This window comes from Mirounga angustirostris, unplaced genomic scaffold, assembly GCF_029215605.1.
Source record: "Mirounga angustirostris isolate CCGP_5_RB_7025 unplaced genomic scaffold, mMirAng1.0.hap1 SCAF_10, whole genome shotgun sequence".
NCBI classification, from domain to species: Eukaryota; Metazoa; Chordata; class Mammalia; order Carnivora; family Phocidae; genus Mirounga; species Mirounga angustirostris.
Window position 1 is genome coordinate 80,203,065 of NW_026991718.1, and position 19,251 is coordinate 80,222,315.

General features: G+C 40.0%; 1 protein-coding gene across 50 annotated transcripts in view; it reads left to right on the forward strand.

The window, feature by feature from the left end:
- The window catches only part of MAP4K4 (mitogen-activated protein kinase kinase kinase kinase 4), a 188,143-nt gene that overhangs the window by 138,032 nt on the left and 30,860 nt on the right, over positions 1-19,251 (forward strand). For 7 of the 50 annotated variants that reach the window (XM_054509944.2, XM_054509943.2, XM_045885242.3 and 4 more), the window contains exons 13-17: positions 9,747-9,908; positions 12,688-12,774; positions 13,442-13,561; positions 17,272-17,505; positions 18,454-18,560. In XM_054509944.2, coding sequence (XP_054365919.1) covers positions 9,747-9,908; positions 12,688-12,774; positions 13,442-13,561; positions 17,272-17,505; positions 18,454-18,560 — 710 coding nt within the window. Of the gene's footprint in view, positions 1-9,746; positions 9,909-12,687; positions 12,775-13,348; positions 13,562-14,522; positions 14,685-17,271; positions 17,506-18,453; positions 18,561-19,251 lie in introns of all 50 variants that reach the window. The other 43 variants (XM_054509938.2, XM_054509937.2, XM_054509956.2 and 40 more) reach the window with 11 other exon arrangements.

Below are 19,251 nucleotides of genomic sequence, written 5' to 3' on the forward strand. Positions count from 1 at the left end.
AGAGATGGTCAGCCCTAAGTCATAAGATAAATGACAATTAAAACTGAAAGGAGAGGGGCGCCTGGGTGGCTTGGTCCATTAAGCATGCAACTCTTGATCTCAGCTCAGGTCTTGATCTCAGGGTCATGAGTTCAAGCACCACCTTGGGCTCCATGCCAGGGTTAGAGTCTACTTAAAACAAACAAACAATCAAACAAACGAAAACCCCCCCAAAATGAAAGATAACAAATATTTGTCATTGACTAACAAAAAGAAATGGCCCAAAAGTCGGTTGCAGGAAAACTGAGTACAGATTTTCTTCTCTTTGCAGGTGAGTGCTTTTGCCCCTCATGGGTCCTTCATCTTTTAGAAATCAGTATGTGTGGGGCACTTAGGTGGCCCAGTAGGTTAAGTGGCTGCCTTCGGCTCAGGTCGTGATCCCAGGGTCCTGGGATCGAGCCCCACGTCGGGCTCCTTGCTCAGCAGAGAGCCTGCTTCTCCCTCTGCCCGCCGCTCCCCCTGTTTGTGCTCTCTCTCTGACAAATAAATAAATAAAATCTTAAAAAAAGAGAAATCAGTATGTGTGTATACTCCCCTTTTCCTTTGCTCCTTGAGATGTGCTGCTGCTGGCATCCCTCTCCTTTAGCTTCCTCCACTTCCCTCTCGGCTCCTGTGTGAACTGGAGGTCTTAGAAGTCTTTGCAGATATTTTCAGGCTGTCTCTCAGTTTAGCTGGAAATGAGGTTTCTGTTTCTGTTTTCCATTTTCCTTGTTGCTTTTGGTTGGTCCCAGGCTGAAAGGGGGAGAATGCAGAGCTCAGGCAGCCGAGTTCACACTGGCAGCTTCGGTCCAGTCCTTTCCTGGACCTCACAACCCCTCAAGTGGTTGAGTCTGCTCCCCAGGCTTTCTCATCAGGACCCACTCAGGGTGTTCTCCGCTTACTGAAGTACTGCATCCAGATTCAGAACCCCATGTGGTAATGACCCCCTGAATAAAAAATGTTAATATGACTGTATTACCTTTCATATTTAGATGCATCATCATACCTCTGCCTCAAATAGAATGTTGCCCCTAGCTCATTTTTTTTTTCCGTAAAAATTTTTCACAGGCCAGCTTTTTCTCCCATTCCATGCTTTCCCTTTTTTGGGGCGGGGGGGGGGGGGCGGCACAAATGAAGAATATTTAATTGTATTGTGTTATCCTAATGGTTTGTGCTCTTGTTCCATTGAGTCTTGATTTGATATCTATTAACTATTTTTCCCTACTCCCCTGACATCTACATATTTGATTAGCATGTTTTCTCATTCTTTGTCTATTTTTAATACAAATATTAAGAGCAAAAGATCAGTGGTCTAAGTTAAGATTACTACATTAGTTGGTATGCTTGGATATGTTTTTGAACCTGTTACAGATTTAACTAAGTTTCTTGTCTAGTCTATATACTTCTTCATTTTGACCTCATGGAAACTTACCAAATTATTAGTAAAAGCAAGATATGTTTGTGGTTTGTTTGCTACTTTAGTAAACTTCAAAAAAAGACAATTTCTTAGGGAAGATTTGTTTTGAGCAAGCCTTTGGTGCCATCATAACAACAGCACCTTCTGGTTGGGTTATTTTAACGGTGTATAAATGATCTTTTTAGTATATATAGGAGTCAAAATCAAACTTTCTGTTTAAGGTTAGAATTTATCCTTTCCTTTAAAGAAAAAAAAAAAAACCCAATTCCCTATCTCTTCCCAGTCTTACCCTTTGGGAAGATGACCCTGTGCCTGTGCTCCGTAGACTGTTTTAGCCCTGGGGTTGCCGTTGTCACTTGGTGATTTTGGTTGCCTCAAGTCGGGGGTCAGTGTCAGCCCCAGCAGTTTCTTTGCTTTTTATTCCATCAAGAGGACACATGGTTATATTCATTTCTAGCATTTCTACCAGTTCCAAAGTGACTGAAATTTTAGAGAGGTGGGTGGAAGTGGAAGAAATTAAAAGCAAAGGAAAGCAAGAGAAAAATGAGATCTGTACTGAAGCTAAATTGTACCATGAGGAAAATAAACTTTCTAAGAAAAAAATCAATAAACTGCCCAATGTATTTGTTGGCTCTATCTTGGAAGGAAGACATGGTGGACTCCTTCACCCCTACAGGGTCTTCATGTATCATAAAGAAAGAGGAAACATTTCCTCACCCCTCTTTGCCTACACAAAGGCCTTTGTGTGGCAGATCATGACTATCTCACAACAAGAGTACACACTAGCACAATGCTACCTTTTTTCTACAGTTCAACCTGTGATACATGCATTGGGGCGTGCAAGTGCACCTACAGCCCAGGCCTTGCTTTCTGTCAAGTTGGCAGCTCCGGGTTTTTTGCAGGGGGTAGCTGTCTTGTCTTTCAGAACTCCATAAAAGTTCTCAGGTGTTCTTTTGACATCCTAGTCTAGTGTTTGGTTATATTTACAGCTAAATTTTCTAAGAGTTAGCTTAATTCAGCAAATGTTGCTTGTTGCCTCAAGATGGGGAAGAATTGTCTTTGGGGAGAAGCAAATAGTTTTTCTACTAAGGCTTCATCAGAACTTGTACAAATAAACCTCAACGATTGGTGGTATATCTGTGCAGTAAGTAACATGACCTCAAAGTGCGTGGAGGTAGCTGAATGTGAACAGGCTGGTTTATTAAAGTCGGTTTCTGCTAAAGCCAGTAAGTCCAGTGGAGTGTGTTTAAATGGACCTCACTATTAATCAGTTGACCTATTTAGAAAAGTTTTTGGAATTGTGAGATGAAAGCATTACTTTTAAATAGCAAACTAGAAAGGGAGCCTAATTAAAGCATAGCTGGAAAAGTACATACTTAGGCATGCTTGGGAAAATTTAAGGAATAGGAAATCTCTTTACAGTTTGAGAGATTTGGAAATCACTTCACAGCATCATGCAGTTTTTCAGTTTGTTTGATTTTATTTTCAAAGAGTGATTTAAGAAAATAATGATGACATCAGTTTGCAAATGCTTCACAGGATTATATCATGTTAATCATTCCTAGTGGGGAAAGCCTGAAAAGGCATGTCTGTTAGAGTCTCCTAGGTTTTGTTACTTGAAATCACAGGCATAAGGTTAATCCAGTATGAATTGATGTTACTTAGTTGATGGTTGACGGCATATGTGTTTTATTTTTGGCTACCTTCTTTTGAGGTTCTATTGCAAGAGGCCAACTTTTCACATTAATCATCTATTAAGATACATTTACTAAGGGCTTTCTTTTAGTTTTAATCATCCTTCCTCCCTTAAATTGAAAGCCTGTTCTGAGTGAGGTGGTTTTTATGGTTGATAGTTTAAAATCTTGCTCTGGGTCCAGTTTACAGTTTCAAATGTTAAAGCATAATGTGGAAGAGGAATCAGTAATTGCGTTTTTTTTTTACTTTAGCCTCAGTGTTGTCAACCAGTTGGTTTGCAAACCAGAACTTGCTTAGTGGTCTATTCCTAGGAAACTCAGCACTTTCCACATTGTCTTGTGGATTTTTTTTAAAGTGTATGGTTTATGAGACTTGGAGAGGGACTGTCTAGTTTATCTTTGTGTACTGATCATGGTGCTTAATATTTCTCAAATGGATGAATTGGTCATTTGTAGTCCTAGATGCATCTCTGGAAAGAAGGGACTTGTTCTTGAAGTTTATGCCCATTCTTAAATGGACTTTGGGGCTTGAGATCTCTAATTTGAGTTCCAGAGACACCTTAAAGTACTTTAATGGACCTTATAGAATATCCTGAGGCATGAAACATGTGTTGTAAAAAGTATGAGGCACTATCCAAATGTAATCATTATTGTTTAAGGCTTTATGTACTCAACAAGTGATCTCAAAAAGATGGCTTTAGGATTTGATTGGATCTTGTTAGGACATAGAGATAGGAATGGATTCTTTAGTCTTTTATTACTCTAAATGCTAAATGGCATCCAAGACAGCAGCAGTTTTGTCTTGGATGCCATATGTTCAGTGTAAGAGTTAGATTCAACTGAGAAAAGTATTTACTATGATATCTATGACAGAGTGAAAAAGATGAGTGAAACATGATTCCTGCTCTCCAGGAGTTTATGGTCTTTTTTGGTGTGTTGATCTTGTAACCAAGAGTATGGTACTTTCATAGGGAACAGAAGAAAAAGCCTTTTGGAGGTTTTCATTTGACAATTGAGAACATCAGTTGTAGCCTGTTCTTGTTTGTAAGTTGTTTGCTTACTGTTATTTTATGGTGTGCATTTTGAATTAAACTTCTGATAATTTTAATTGTGTTAATTAAAATAAATAATTACATAATAACAATTATATTGACTTTGGAAAACAGTTTGAACAAAAACAACATGATGCTTATCTCACTTCCATTGAGAAATCCTGGTAAAGTGACAGAACAAACAAAAATGGTATAAACAACAAAGACAAACGAAAACAAGGAAGGAAACCAAGTTGTGGAAATTAGATAGTGCATGGAAGAGTGAAGACTGTAAGAAGGCTAGTACTGCAAATTCTGGAAGAGAGTCAAAAATGAGAGGCAACAGGTGAGGCGGAAAGCATGTGTATGTGGACAGTTAGATTCTCCAACCCCAGGCAGCCAGGCTGCTGTGTTCCTTCTCCTCGGCCGGAGCAGATACAGACTTCCTAGAAAAAGTGAACAGCAGAGCATCAGAACAGAGAACTCCGGCACAACTGAGTATATGGAGAGAGGGGTACTGCAAGCACTCTCACCTTAGCTCCCATAGTGCTGGCAACCACACTTATCACAGAAGCCACCTTTTTTTCCTACACCTGCTGCTCAACCCAGGCAGGAGATTGGGAGGATGCTTAGAATATTGCAGAGATTCCTCTGTGGAGATACCGACTGGCCCAAGGGACATAAGGCACCAATGAAATGACCATACTGCCTCACATCACCTTGCTCTAAAGCTTAATAGTTACCAAGTGCTCTCCACAGCCCTTAGGTGGCTTTTTACTGTCTTACATGTGAGTTGGCAGCCAAGATTGTGGGCACTGAGAAAAATCTTTAACATGAAAGATTCTAAGACAAATGGAAGAAGGACCTTGAGGGAAGTAGACAGTGTAGGGAACAGAGTAAATATTTCACACATATGCACATGCACAGAATCTTAATAGTCTTAGAATGAGAAGAACATATATTCATGAAATAAGAATGTTCAGAAAATAAGAATTTTTGAAAAGTTTTTTATAAACTAAAACTCCCAAAAAGTAGGTGTGTGTCTGGGGCGGGGGGGTGTTAAGTTTATGGGGAACAGAGGAGAAACAAAATCAATCCAGGGGCTTTAACTTCCATTTAATTAGATGGTCCAGGAAATACTATAGGGAGAACTATGAAAATAATTCAAGGAAAGTTTTCAGAACTAAGAAATAGAAATTTCTGGACTGAAAGATGTACTGAGTACCCAGCACAATGAACAAAAAAAGACCCATAAAAACGCACATACATCATCTTGACATTAAGAATGTCTGGGATGAAAAGAGGATCCCTGAAAGCCACGGTGGGGGGAGCCAGGTAGAGGGGTGTGCGTGGGTCTTACACTAAGTATCAGGCATCTGAATGGTCTGAGATTCTCCAGGAACACCGTCAGAAACTAGAAAATGACATGGTTATACTTGTGGAAACCTGAAGGAAAATTACTTCCCTCAGCCAAAATTATATGTACATTGTGAGGGTAAAAATTCTGTGCCCTGGCCTGCAAAGTCCCTAAAGCCTTTGGCCTTGTCTTCACTCCTCCTCAAGAAGCTACTGGAGGATGTGTTCCCACAAATGAAGAAGAAGGTGACAAGGGCTCTAGGAAATGGGATCCTGTACAGGAGAGAGTTGAGAAGGGCTCCTAGTAAGTTTGTGGGCGAGTACAGGATGCCTGAAGAGCAAGCAGTGTTGGTTGGCAGAGGGGAAGAGAGTGCTGTGAGAGTAATCTCTAAGACTGAAGGAAAGAATACCTGATTGACTTTGACCATATTGGAAAGAGGTCTGTGGGGGTATAAGACTTGACAGATGATTTTGTGATAGACCCATAGAAAGGCAGTGAAACAGATGACAACAACAACAAAAATAAGGCAATTAATAGCTTCCTAGAAAACTCAAGTTTGCCTTGAATATGGTTTTTATTTAACCAGAAATTATTACAGGACTAGATTGGGAGCATAGGATGGTGCTGTATGATGGATATTCTTTAGGAGAAATCAATAGATGGTATCTAAAGTGGAAAAAATTTTTTAAATAGCTCTCTCATGATCGTTTCTCCCAGACCTCAGCTTGGCAACATCCAGGACTCCCACTGAAGTTGTTTCCCTCCTGGCTCTCTGGAGGAGTCCTTGCTCATAATAGCCAGAGCATCAGCAGAGATGATGAACCCCTTCTTCCTTGCAGTCATTTCACTTCTCTTTCTAGGATTCCATGGTGGACCCAGCAGAGATGAACCCCTGTTCCTTGACCCCAGCAGAGATGAACCCCTGTTCCTTGAGTCATTTCACTTCTCTTTCTAGGATTCCATGGTGGACTACAACTTCTCAAAGGACCCCTCTAACCCATTTTGGCTTCTTTGTTGTCTAAAAGTTGTAAAATTCGGTGTCCGTGTATAAAGTTCTTTGCCTCCTCTGACCTGTTCCTATTAATCTGATTAATAGGAACCTAATTTGGAACCTAAATTCTCAGAAGCTAACGGGGAATTTTAAGGGTATAGACATTGCTTTCCTTTCTTTTTGTTTCCCTTTTCTTCATTCTCCTGTTTTCCTTTTGTCTAACTTGGAAGAAAATTGTGTACATACCTTATTAGGTAGCTTTCTGTCCAGCTTTGTTGTAATTGTGGGTTCTTTCTTTCATCCAGAGGTGAGGCCCTTCTTGCCTGGCCTGCCAGGTGTTTGCTAAACCCAGTGTATTCTAGCAAGTCATTTCTCTTTTATAAACCTTAAAGTGTCCTGATTATTGCCAGCCTTGCCCATGATTGTTCTCAGAACTAAGCAGTGCTGAGTCTCTCTGTAAAAATCATAGGGTACATGAAACCACTGTCACTCCTCAGGATGGAAGCTTCCACAGAACTTCCATGTTCACCTCTTCAAGGAAAACATACCATTTTAAGCTTTCAAACTGATTGAATGAGAGATTCTTCGTGTTTTTAGGTTTATTATAATGGAGGCTTTTTGTTTTATTTTGAATGTCTTTATATTCAACAGAGAAGTTCTGAAGCTAGGAATACCTGAAGGAATTAAATAATTTCTATTTAAAGCAAAGAAACCGGTTTCCCAATTGGCAAAACATAATGATTTTTATGACCAGCATTAGAAAAATGGTTGTGTTAGCTACTGTATATTTGTTATAAGCGATGTACTGGTAAAAGCCACTCACTTCTTTTTGCTCCTGTATCGAAAAGGCAAAAGATAGAAAATAAAAGATCTAACTTAATTTGCTTTGAAGTAGAAAGGCTATAGTAACACTGCTTGAATGAGATTCTCATATTTCTTTTTTTTAATTTTTTTTATTTTTATTTTTTTTAAGATTTTTATTTATTTATTTATTTGAGAGAATGAGAGACAGAGAACACGAGAGGGAGGAGGGTCAGAGGGAGAAGCAGACCCCCCGCTGAGCAGGGAGCCCGACGTGGGACTCGATCCCAGGACTCCAGGATCATGACCTGAGCCGAAGGCAGTCCCTTAACCAACTGAGCCACCCAGGCGCCCCGAGATTCTCATATTTCTTACCTCAAGTTTCTGTGTTACATTGCTCATGAAGTCCTGGGGCTGGGGGAAATGGTTTTGTTTATTTTCTGGTAGCTGGTTTTAAAAAAGAAAGACCTCCCAGGGGTGCAGGGCAGTGCTCGGGCCTGGTGCCCTGAACACAAGCCTCACCATGGCAGTAGAGAAAGACCTCGGTACAAAAAGCCCTCGATCCTGAGTTCTTTGGCACGTAGGCGGTTGCTCTCTGTTGTCCTCCCTAGATTTGATTTTGAATAGGGTCCTCTTTTTCTCTTTTTTCAAGATTTAAAAAAAAGTACAAAGGCATTAAGCCAGCAAATGACAGGCAGCAAGTGCATTGTACGGGGCAGTGTAGGTGTTTGAATTTAATAAAGATGCCTTGGCTGTTAAAGTTGTAATTTCTAAACAGACGGGAACTCAGTTCTTTTTATGACCTCCACCCCCACCCATGGGAACTGGTGCATTTTTGTGCATTGAATTCTAAGAGCAGACAGTGTGGGGGAAAAAACCAGTGAAATGTATGGAATAAGAGAGGAAGGTGAGCCAAAAGCTGATTCAGGACTGTATTGAGAGTAGTGGTGATGTGGTACTTAGCCGAGAGAGGCCAGGTACCAAGTAATCCTCTCTATCCAGAGGTTCCACACATAAGACATTTCTGTACATTTCTCAGGAAATCATTTTAAATGTTTGCCTTCAGAATGAATGCTTGTGGTGGGGATGGGGGTAAAAGGGACCCAGAAGGAATACTGAAACTATAATAAATACCTACTTTTATACCCATTATATATATTTGCATCTAGTATCTCCAGTAGCTTTATCCCAAACTTTCTTACTTAATAATCTCAGTATCACATTAAAGTTTGTGGTAATAATATCAGCTTCTTGTGTCTTAAGAAATTCGGTAGCTGTGTATTCTTCAGCACTTTGTGGTCCGACATAGTAGCCACTAGCCACATGTGGCTATTTAAACTTAAATTAACTTCATTGAAATAAAATTGAGAACTAAGTTCCTCAGTTGTGCTAGTCACATTTCAGGTACTCAGTAGCAACCTGGGGCTCTTGGCTACTCTAGTGAATAGTACTGAAACCGAACATTTTCATCATCCCAGAGAATCTCTTGGACGGCGCCAGTCTAGAGGCTAACATTTTTCATATTCGTGAGAAGAATTGGTTAATTTATGCTTCATACTGTGGAAGTAAGTGCTTTATTGACAGATATCTGGGGCTGGATGGGACAAGTGTTCTCTTCTGTGGGGTTACATAGGATAGCCGGGATTAGGAAGGGCCGTCAGCGTGAGTCTGGTGATGAGTGGCACCAGCCTCCCCGTTGATAGGATGCACGATTGGGTCTGGTTAGTACTATAGGCACTAGAGGCAGAGTGGCCCTTCTGGCCGGGGGCTTGTTTCCTGGGTGACACTGGGCAAGTCACTTAACTCTTCTGAACCTGTTTTCTCATTTGCAAAGTAGGAGTGAAATACCTACTTCCCAGGTTTGTTTTGGGAATTATGTTAGATAACGGAAATGGAGCAAAGACTATCCGACACTCAGCACAGTTCAAGACACATAGTAAGCATGCGTGCCATAGCAGTTTCTTACATTCATAGTAATAATGCTGGCATTTGTTACCCTTGTTGATGTCCGTTTCTCTTTTTCCTGATATATGCTTCCTTTCCTTCTTTTTAATTATTTCTTACCTTTCTTTGCTCTATTTCTATTCTCTTTTATTCCTTTGTCTTCTTTTTCTTTGGCTTACCACGGGCCCTGTGTAATTCTGTTAGCGATATGCAAGGATAAAGAATTTCCTGTCCCTTGGTTGCTCTTTTAATACAGTGAAGAATGGGGAATAGTTGATATCAAAATGGAACCAAACCGTGTAAAGATTCACAGAAATAGACCACCTTTGACCAATATTTATGAGGACGCTAGTACATAGGGGCCAAGGGGCAGTGTGGAAATCACTGGCCAGTAGAGCTCCCGTCATTAGCACCTACCTGTTACTGGTCAGCAGACTGTCATGAGAGCTATAGGGGGAAGATCCCTGCTGATTACATATCTTCGCTCCTGTAGCAACAAAGGAGAGAGCGGGAAGCTAGAAGGCAGCAGGAACGTGAACAGCGAAGGAGGGAACAAGAAGAGAAGAGGCGTCTAGAGGAACTGGAGAGAAGACGTAAAGAAGAAGAAGAGAGGAGGCGGGCAGAAGAAGAAAAGAGGAGAGTTGAAAGAGAACAGGTTAGTTCACAAAAGAATGTTCTACCCATGAATTTTTGAGGTTTGTTGCTTAGTAGAGTTGGGGGATTTAGGGCAAAAAGTACACACACGTGAGCGTATGCACAACCCATTCAGGACTTCAGAGGTTTCAAAATGCTGAAGCACAATTGGAAGCACAGCAACAAATTGAGTCTCATCTTTAAAAACTGATGGATAAATCTTTACATTTAGAAGCCTTGAAACCGGTCGAGTGGTCTCCAAATAGTGTGGTACCCAAAAGATTTCTGAAGATGTCTTCTTGGGTTTGGCTTAAATGCTTTGAACCCCAAATATCTGGATGATAATTAACCTTTTCTCTAGTGAAATTAAAAACCAAACACAAGAGATGTTTGAAGTATCCAGCAGCTGAATATTGTAATAAACATATTTGCATATAATGCAGTGTATATCTCTGTAGCATTAGAAAAACTAATAACATTGTGGTTTTGTTTAGCCAAAAAAGATCATCCATGTTTTGATAATACTTAGAGCATTTTATTGATGCCAGCTATAGTTGTCTTTAGAAATCTCTGTTCCCTGAATCACCTGGGCGAATAAAACCTGACCGTGCTTTTTTGTCTGTGCTGTCCGTGGGAGCCCCTCAGAGCCTCTTCAGCTCTCACATCTCTGAATTGATCATTCTTTGTTATGAGGTTTGGGTAAAAGAAAAAAATATATGAATGGGGACTGATTTAAATAATACTTGAAATTCGTACTTAAGATACTTATGAACAATGGTATTAACTTCCAAAGTTGATTATTCGGCCGCTGTCCTTGATACTAATCATATGCTTCAGGTTTTTTGCATGTTTACCAGTTCTTCCTAGGAATTTAAGTGATACTTTTTATTTGTTACCTTATTGACATTCTTGGCCAGTTGAACTTGGTGTGTGTTGGGGTTTTTTGTTGTTGTTGTTTTTTTTGGTTTTTTTCCCACATTGTAATTTTTACTTGGGGACTGCAAAGAGGTGTAAAATGAGCTTTTAAAAATTAAATGTCCTCGGGATAATTCTTGCAATTCAATGGTGAGAGGCAGGTATGAAAGTAATAATCTTTAATGTTCTAGGGGCAGTCATTAGCTTTTGTGTACAGCAAGTATTCTTCACCTCTTAAAAAAAATAGCATCAAAGTAGTTTCATTCTGCTTTGCTTATTGTTTTGCAAAATAGTCCCCGTGTTAGCAGTGCTGTGAGAAATGTGTCATTTCTGCATTACGTGTGCATGTTTGTGTATATGTATAATTGTATTCTTTGTGCTCGTTATATGTTAGGACCTTTGTGATTTGGATAGATGTGAATTTCCTGGTTGTCATTGTGTTTTGAAGGCAAAAAACCCCCAACTGTGCTAATTTGATCTTTCAAGTTATGGTTCAATGCTGTCTAGTTCCAAGAAGAGATGAGTTGGGATTCAGATCCCTTTCTCAGCCGTTGCAGGGGAAGGCCACACGTCACACTAGGGCAGTGCTTGGCATAGCATGTGCCATGGATGGCTAGACTGACAGGCATGGGGCTTGGAGCCCAGTTGGAATCAGATTGACTTTTTTGGGCGAAATTTATTGTGTAAGATGAAGGTTTCTAAGGAAATACATATGTCATGATTTGTGTTATCCACCATTCTCTCAACCAGAATTATTGCTGAACTAAAACTTCTGTCCAGCCCAGATTTATGGCTATTTTTAATTTTAAAGTGTGTGCCATAGTATAAGTGGATGGTCAGCATTAGACACAGTAAAGACATAATCTGAATTTCAGAATAAAATTTCTTATAGACCCTTTAGTCTACTCCCCTATGGAGTAGTTAGCTTTTTTCCCTGTTGAAAAGGAAGGAAACTTCTTTTGTTTGTATTTCAAAGTTGTTTCATGTCTGTGTCCTATTTGAACCTCACAAAAAATCTTGGGAGAGTTACAAAAGAATATTCTTGATACTCATTTCTCAAATGAGGAGACAGAAAATGTGAGGGCTTTCTAGAGGTCATAGGTAAAGGTTTCTTGATTTCCTAGTCTCTTAAATATGCATGCAATTTCAAGGTTGGATTTCTCCTCTTTACATATTTTGGGTGTGTTTACCTGTTTTCATTGTTGCAGAGACTTGTTTTCTTCCCCTTGAAAATAGGCTTCCCCCAAACCCCCCACCTACCCTGCTCCCCCCAGACATACACACACTCTGTCATAGTCTCATCATGAAGAGCCTGGACTTGTTCATTTGTGAGAAATCACCTGAGTCTGGTGTCCATGGACCATGGCTTTCAGAATTAGTCATTCTGTGTACCTTCTTTGTCATAAGAGAAAACACAAATCCTGTTTGCTCTGTTTTAGTATCAAACAGGTTTCGGTTTGGGGTTTTAAAAATTGGCAGTCCATGCTAGTTATAAATAATGACTAATAAGAACCCTCTGGGGCAATGTGAACCCTCTGGTTTATCTAATTAAACTCTTGATTTCTCTGGAGTCTACCATCCTTAAGAGGAATATCATGGTCCCTTGAAATCCTGTTTTTGTTTAACAGCTGTGTTCTAACAGAAAAATTTTCAGATACTTTTGTATATATCAGTGGAGTGTATATCATCATTTGTTAGACTCTTTAGATCTTGGCCAATTTGATGATCTTGGGGAAAATCCTTCACCATATGCTTTGGAATATATTCATCACTAAGTGAATTACCACTGAAGACCATTGGGGCAAATGGTTCTTGGTGCTCCATTCAGGTGGCTCTGATGCTTTCCTTTTGGATAAATTGATTGCTGGGTAATTTCTGTGTGACAGGAGTATATCAGGCGACAGCTAGAAGAGGAGCAGCGGCACTTGGAAATCCTTCAGCAGCAGCTGCTCCAGGAGCAGGCCATGTTACTGGTAACGCCCTGTATCTGTCTTGTTCCGTAGCATTAGGGCTTGTTTAGCTATCCCTCCCCTGAGCTTTGGGCAGAGCTGTGGTGATCACCAGACCATTTTGGTTAGTGCTGTGGACTGACAGGCTCAAATGGAGACGTCCTCTGTGGTCATGCTACTTTGGGCAACTTTTCGAGGTGGCTTCTATATATTTATTTCCCTGTTAAAGAGTTAACTGTTCTCTTGGTAGATAGCAAGGTTTTGAATAGAACTTGGCATTCTGTGAACAAACTAGAATGCTAAGGGCTGAAAGCTCTACGCACACACCATAGGATTTTTGTCTAGATATTCTTACTTTTGAAACCACCGAAACCAACTTTTAATTGAATTCTTTCTCTGTCCAGTGATACTATGGTTAGCAACAAGCTGTCAGATTTTTCCACAGGTAATATGCCATTTAAAATCCCAGTCATTTTGCTCTGTTATCAAACAGGGGGGGCAAAGGGCATTGTCTTTTTAAAAAGTCGAGAATGAATCCAGAGAAGAGGCGAGCTCTGCAGTGTCCCATAGATTTAGTGTTCTCCTCTCCCTCTCCAAGGAGTGCCGATGGCGGGAGATGGAGGAGCACCGGCAGGCAGAGAGGCTCCAGAGGCAGTTGCAACAAGAACAAGCATATCTCCTGTCTCTACAGCATGACCACAGGAGGCCGCACCCGCAGCAGCCCCAGCCACCGCAGCAGGAAAGGAGCAAGCCAAGCTTTCACGCTCCCGAGCCTAAACCCCACTACGAGCCCGCTGACAGAGCTCGAGAGGTATTTTCTTTCCTTCGTTGCTTAAACGTTGATCCGGTGTCCACTGTTCCCTAGAAAGTAATAGAATGATGCTTAGGAACTGTGTAATACTAAGGCTAGAATGGGGCATAGAGACCAGTTATGAGCCATTCTCTTGGTTTCCTAGCTGAGAAACTGCGGTTCAGAGAAGTGAAAGGACACTTGCCCAAGGTCTCTTATCTGCTTAGTGGTTTTTCCACAGATGACTAGAGTGCCTCTGTTAACAAATTGCAGAGGAATTGAACACTAAACAGAGAGAAGATTGTATGGCAGAATCATTCTTACAATGTAAACAAAGGGAATGGTGGCCTGGTTAGCTATTTTTCCAAAACCACAATGAAAATAAAGTGCGGCTGTAGCCCAGTTTACTAACTTTTCACAGACTGATTTGTCACTGTACTGGCACATTTGGGCTACCCAGAGCCTCACAGTAAGGATGTGGCAAAGCAGTAACTGTTTGGGGATACTAGGAATAGGGGGACCTGGGCAGCTTCTAGAGTGTGTTTAAACCTGGCCTATAGGTGGCATCCTTCTACCATGTCTTACCCTAATTCTAGGAACAAGTGTTCTGCTGATTCTGGAATGCCTTTATTTTTGGTAGAATAAAATGTGTTTTGGCTTCCTGGTGATAATCTTTTAATCTGTTGTTAAGTTTGTTGTGACATTAATTTTTTTTTCCTAGTTTGTCATCATGTACAATCTAAGAATTCTTGCCAGGAGATTTTAAAGGCTTAATTTTTATCTTCTTAAGTATTTCTTTATCTGAAATCGAATTTTAGCCCTATTTTATTTGTCCCCTCTCTTTTTAAGCCACCCCTCTCTTTCCTCATAGTTGGAGAAAAGAGAAAATTTCTCTCTAGGGCCCTTCCACTTTCAGGCTTTCTTTGGGATCTCAGCTTTTCCCTACTAACACCGAGTTATGTCTTCTAATTCTCTGATGCAGGTGGAAGATAGATTTAGGAAAACTAACCACAGCTCCCCTGAAGCCCAGTCTAAGCAGACAGGCAGAGTATTGGAGCCACCAGTGCCTTCCAGATCAGAGTCTTTTTCCAATGGCAACTCCGAGTCTGTGCATCCTGCCCTGCAGAGACCAGCTGAGCCACAGGTAGCAACAGCCACGTGGCTGTGGGCCGAGGAGACTCACACCATAGCTCACTAAGCCATGGGCCTGCTTGTAATGTTGACAGTTTGGTTTGTTACCACATTTAGAAAGAAAAGAGATCAGTAGGAGTGATTTTCGATTAACATACAGGCAGTATACCCTCAGTTGATAGAGGAAAGGGGAGGGCTTTTTTGTTTTTTGTTTTTTAAGATTTTTGTTGTACTTACTAAGAATATCTAGACTCCGTGATTTCTTCTTTTAGTCTTTTTGTCTTCCCTATCTCAGATGTTCATAAACAAGTGCCTCCTTTCTCTAATACAAAAATTTTTCAGTTTAGGTTTTGGAAAGTTAGTATCATAAGTACATAGAGGGAGAACCAGAACCTTTTCTTAACCTTTGGTCCTCGGCTCCTGGCCGGTTCCATGAGTGGGCTTTAGAAAACCAATGTCTGCCCTGAAATTGCATGTATAATTTCTTGATTTTGTCCAACTGTGCATATTTTTCTGGGAAAAGGGGCTTTTATTAGATTCTCAAAAGGTCCAAGAGCCAAAAGAAAATACGCTCTAGTAGGTTAAGTGTGCATTCCCCTAAAGTAGGTCAGGGTAAAGGTTATGACCTTTCATTGGGTTGGCCAGAGCATTCTGCCTAGTCTAGGTGAGGGAGAACCTCCTCTGGGCTGAGTGCTGTGTGGTTAAAAGAGAACCCCCAGTACTATCCAGAGAAGGAAGGCAACAGCAGGGATTGCCCATGTTAAAGATCTGAATGATCCTTAAAACGCAGATTCCTATTTTCTTACTGAAAGTAAGTGACTTTTAGATATTTTGCTCCTTGAAGCTGTGTAATCCAGAATATTGGGAACAGGTTCTTAAGCCTGAGTTTACTTGTCACTGATGTTTGCAAATGTTAGGGGACAAAAGTTCATATTTTTGTGATAAAAGTAGTTGTGGTGTTCTGAAAAATCCAAGCGAGGATTTGAACATGCTTTACAATCAATAGTCCCAGTGTGGAGGAGTTGTTAAAAAAAAAAAAAGAAGAACCAGAACTAAACAAAGGGCATGTTTGTGGCGGTGGGGGTTATTGGGGGGCAAGGAGATACTTACATGGGGTCAGCAGTTTCTTGATTCACACAAGAGCTGACCCACAAGCCAGAGAGTGAGGAAAGCAGGACAAGAGGGAAGGGAAAGAGGACTGGCAGAATAGATTTGACAGCACTTGTATGAAGAGTCCAAGACTAAAATCTCTATTCTGAAAGTTAAACTATACTGCAAATTGAAAATTTTTATCTGTTTGGCCACTAAAAGTTTAAGAAATAGGAATTCCTGAATTATGTAGGCTACTTCTATATTAATTAACTAATGTAGTGCCTAAAGATAGTCTCCTTTTTCCTCCTTCTACCTAAAGTTGCTTTGGGCTGAAACCTCTACTTACGAAAACATTCTTTGAGGAGACTAGGATTCTATTTTGAAGCCCATTTTTTATTATAGTTACAGATAATAGTTTCATTTTCAAATTTTTCCCCCTGAAATTTTTAAGCATTTTAAAATGTTTAATTATTCCACTCTGAGATTTTTCCACCAATAAGTGGAATTTGTCACTCTCCTGGAAGACATAGAAATCATGACCTGGGACTTATTCTGAATCTTGCATTTGGAGAGATAGAACCAGTAGTGATTTGGATTTTTAGTTTTCTTAAATGTGTTGATATAATGGATAGCATAGCTAGAATTATGTAAATGGCAATCTTGAACACTTATTTTAAAATGATAAAATACAGATTATTTCAGAGATTGCTTTACCAACTTAAAAAACAACCAGATTAACTCAGGTGACAAGTAGTTGTCCTGTTTCTTCAGTTGTCAGGTAGAAGGCATATACTCCAGTAGCAGTCAGTAGAGGGAATGATAGTACTGAATATTCCTAAAGAAACCAAAATTCCTTTTTTTGTAACTACTATGAACATGGATGGAGATCTCTAAGGTTTGAGTGTTTTAGGACCTGGGAGAAGAAAGAGGCAAAATCGTGGGTGTATTTGAAAAGTTGGCTGTTTTTAAGTTGTATTACCATAGTCTGCCAACACACAAGGGGTTTGTCTTTGCTCATGAATGTGTTGTTTTGTGGTTATTTGGTCTGAAACCTTATGCTGCCAGGTGCCATGAGGATGGATAGCTAGGTCTGAATGTATGGCAGTGTCTGTCTTGTGATTTTTCTTTCCTCCCTCTCTGTGCCTGTCAACTCTGCTTTGACATGGATGTGCATGGAGCACGTTGTCCTCCCTTTTAGGACCGGAGGTCTACCAGGGTTTTTTTGTTTTGTTTTGTTTTGTTTCATTAATCTTCATGTTTACTGCTATCTGTAATGTTAGTCTGGATATTAAAAGTTTTCTTTATAAATGTACATTTGGTTTTTTCTATATATTGTGTTCCCCAGACTGCTTTTTCACTTAGAAGTGTAACTGTTCCACTGCTTGGCTTACCTAGGACTGTATTGCCCCTGTTTGCCTTTCCCCATTTCTTGGTTTGGATTTGGTATTGACCGGAAAAGCGTTTTATGCGGAACGCATTGAATGTTTTGTGTTTTGTTTTCTTGTAAGGTACAGTGGTCCCACCTGGCATCTCTCAAGAACAATGTTTCCCCTGTCTCGCGATCCCATTCCTTCAGTGACCCTTCTCCTCCCAAATTTGCACACCACCATCTTCGCTCTCAGGACCCATGTCCACCTTCCCGCAGTGAGGTGCTAAGTCAGAGTTCTGACTCTAAGTCGGAGGTACCTGACCCCACCCAAAAGGCTTGGTCTAGATCAGACAGTGACGAGGTGCCTCCAAGGGTAAGAAGCAGAAAGACAGATGTGTGCTGCTTTTTTCCTTTTTGTTATTTTTTTTTTAATTATTTATTTTAACTAAGGGTATGGTGACTTCACCAGAATGAAGGGGCAATGAAACTTCAAAGGAACTTTTTACAGTGGGGAAAGTTCCATAGTTACTCAGTTAAATTCAGCCAGCAGCCAGTTAGCTTTTTCTGGTTGTCGTTAACTCTATACTTAAACACAAAGTAACAGAATAATATATGAGTAAGTCTATAAAGAATATACTCCTAGAACAAAAAGAATCAAAATATATTTTAGCTGTTGTCTTAAACATTTATACAAAAGCTACAAATTATTTTGCAATATTAATGAATATCAAAATTTTCAGAAAAGGTTCTTTTAAGAAAAATTTTACATTAAAATTCCAAAAAAATGATTTTTTTTTTTTTAATTGAGGGATTTTTGGTTTCCTTTTCAATTTTTTGTTGTGTTGTTTTGGTAATTACTTAATGGTGAAATTAAACAAAAGGCACATTTTCATTTCGTTTATTTTTCCTCCACTTGGAATTTGCTTCCTCTGAATATTTTCTTGCTTCCTACCAGTCTTTGTTTCCTACTGATCCATTTGTAGACCATTGTTTGATTCCTTTGAGCTTATTTTCCTGATTCTCACATTATCTCAGCAAAATGCTTTGTATGTCCCTTGCCATGAAGCTTCAGTCCAAACATCATTTGAATGTTACAGAAGCATAGAAAGGCTGTTTGTCCTGCCTCCTTTGATGCCTTTGACTGAATTTTCTCTATCGTATTGTATCAGTGGAGGGCAGAGAAGGATCAGGGATGGGGGGTGGGGGTTAGTGATAGTAAGGCTCACATAAGTAGGACTGTTCTAAAAATATGTTTTGGTAAGGAAGTCTTTTTTCTTCTCATATTTTCAATAATTTAATTGCTATGTTTTTCTACCCAAAGGTTCCTGTGAGGACAACGTCTCGTTCCCCTGTTCTGTCCCGTCGGGATTCCCCACTGCAAGGCAGTGGACAGCAAAATAGCCAAGCAGGTCAAAGAAACTCCACCAGGTAAGAGAAGAGGGAAGCTTAAAAACAGGTTTACTGCATGGCATATTACATCATGTTTGTTTTCATAAAAATGTTCATAAGCATGGAACGTCTGAGGTAAAGAGATGGTCACTTTATAAAAGAAAAACTGCCAGAAAATCCATTATCGTGAATAACAGCAAACTGGTCTCTAGTGAGTCTGAATCCAGTTGTGTATTTCAGCACTTTTAAAATGAAAACTCTCTGGCTCTGTAAGAGCAAGTGGATGGAACAGCAGGGAAGGCATGGGAGAGATTAAGAGAATTGGAACCTGAGGGAGCTTATCATCTAAAGGATGTCCCAGGTGCTTTGGATTGGTACAGAAATCACAAACAGGCTACTAAAGAAAAGTCACTGGTTGACTTACAGTCTGTAATAAACTAGTGAATTAATCAAATAATATTTTTAGGTTGTAGAGCTGTTCTGCGTACTATACAGTAGCCGTTAGCCACATGAAGCTACTTAAATTTGTATTTAACTTAATTAAAATTCAATAAAATTAAAAGTTAATTTCCTTAGCTACACTAGTCACATTTCATGTGCTCAGTAGCCACATGCAGGCATGGCTACCATGTTATTACCAGTCAGCTATATATATATATATTCATCCTGTCAAGTGATTTCCATTGGCCAGTGCCATCCTAGGGGAAGGAAGGAGCACTGTGTTGACTGT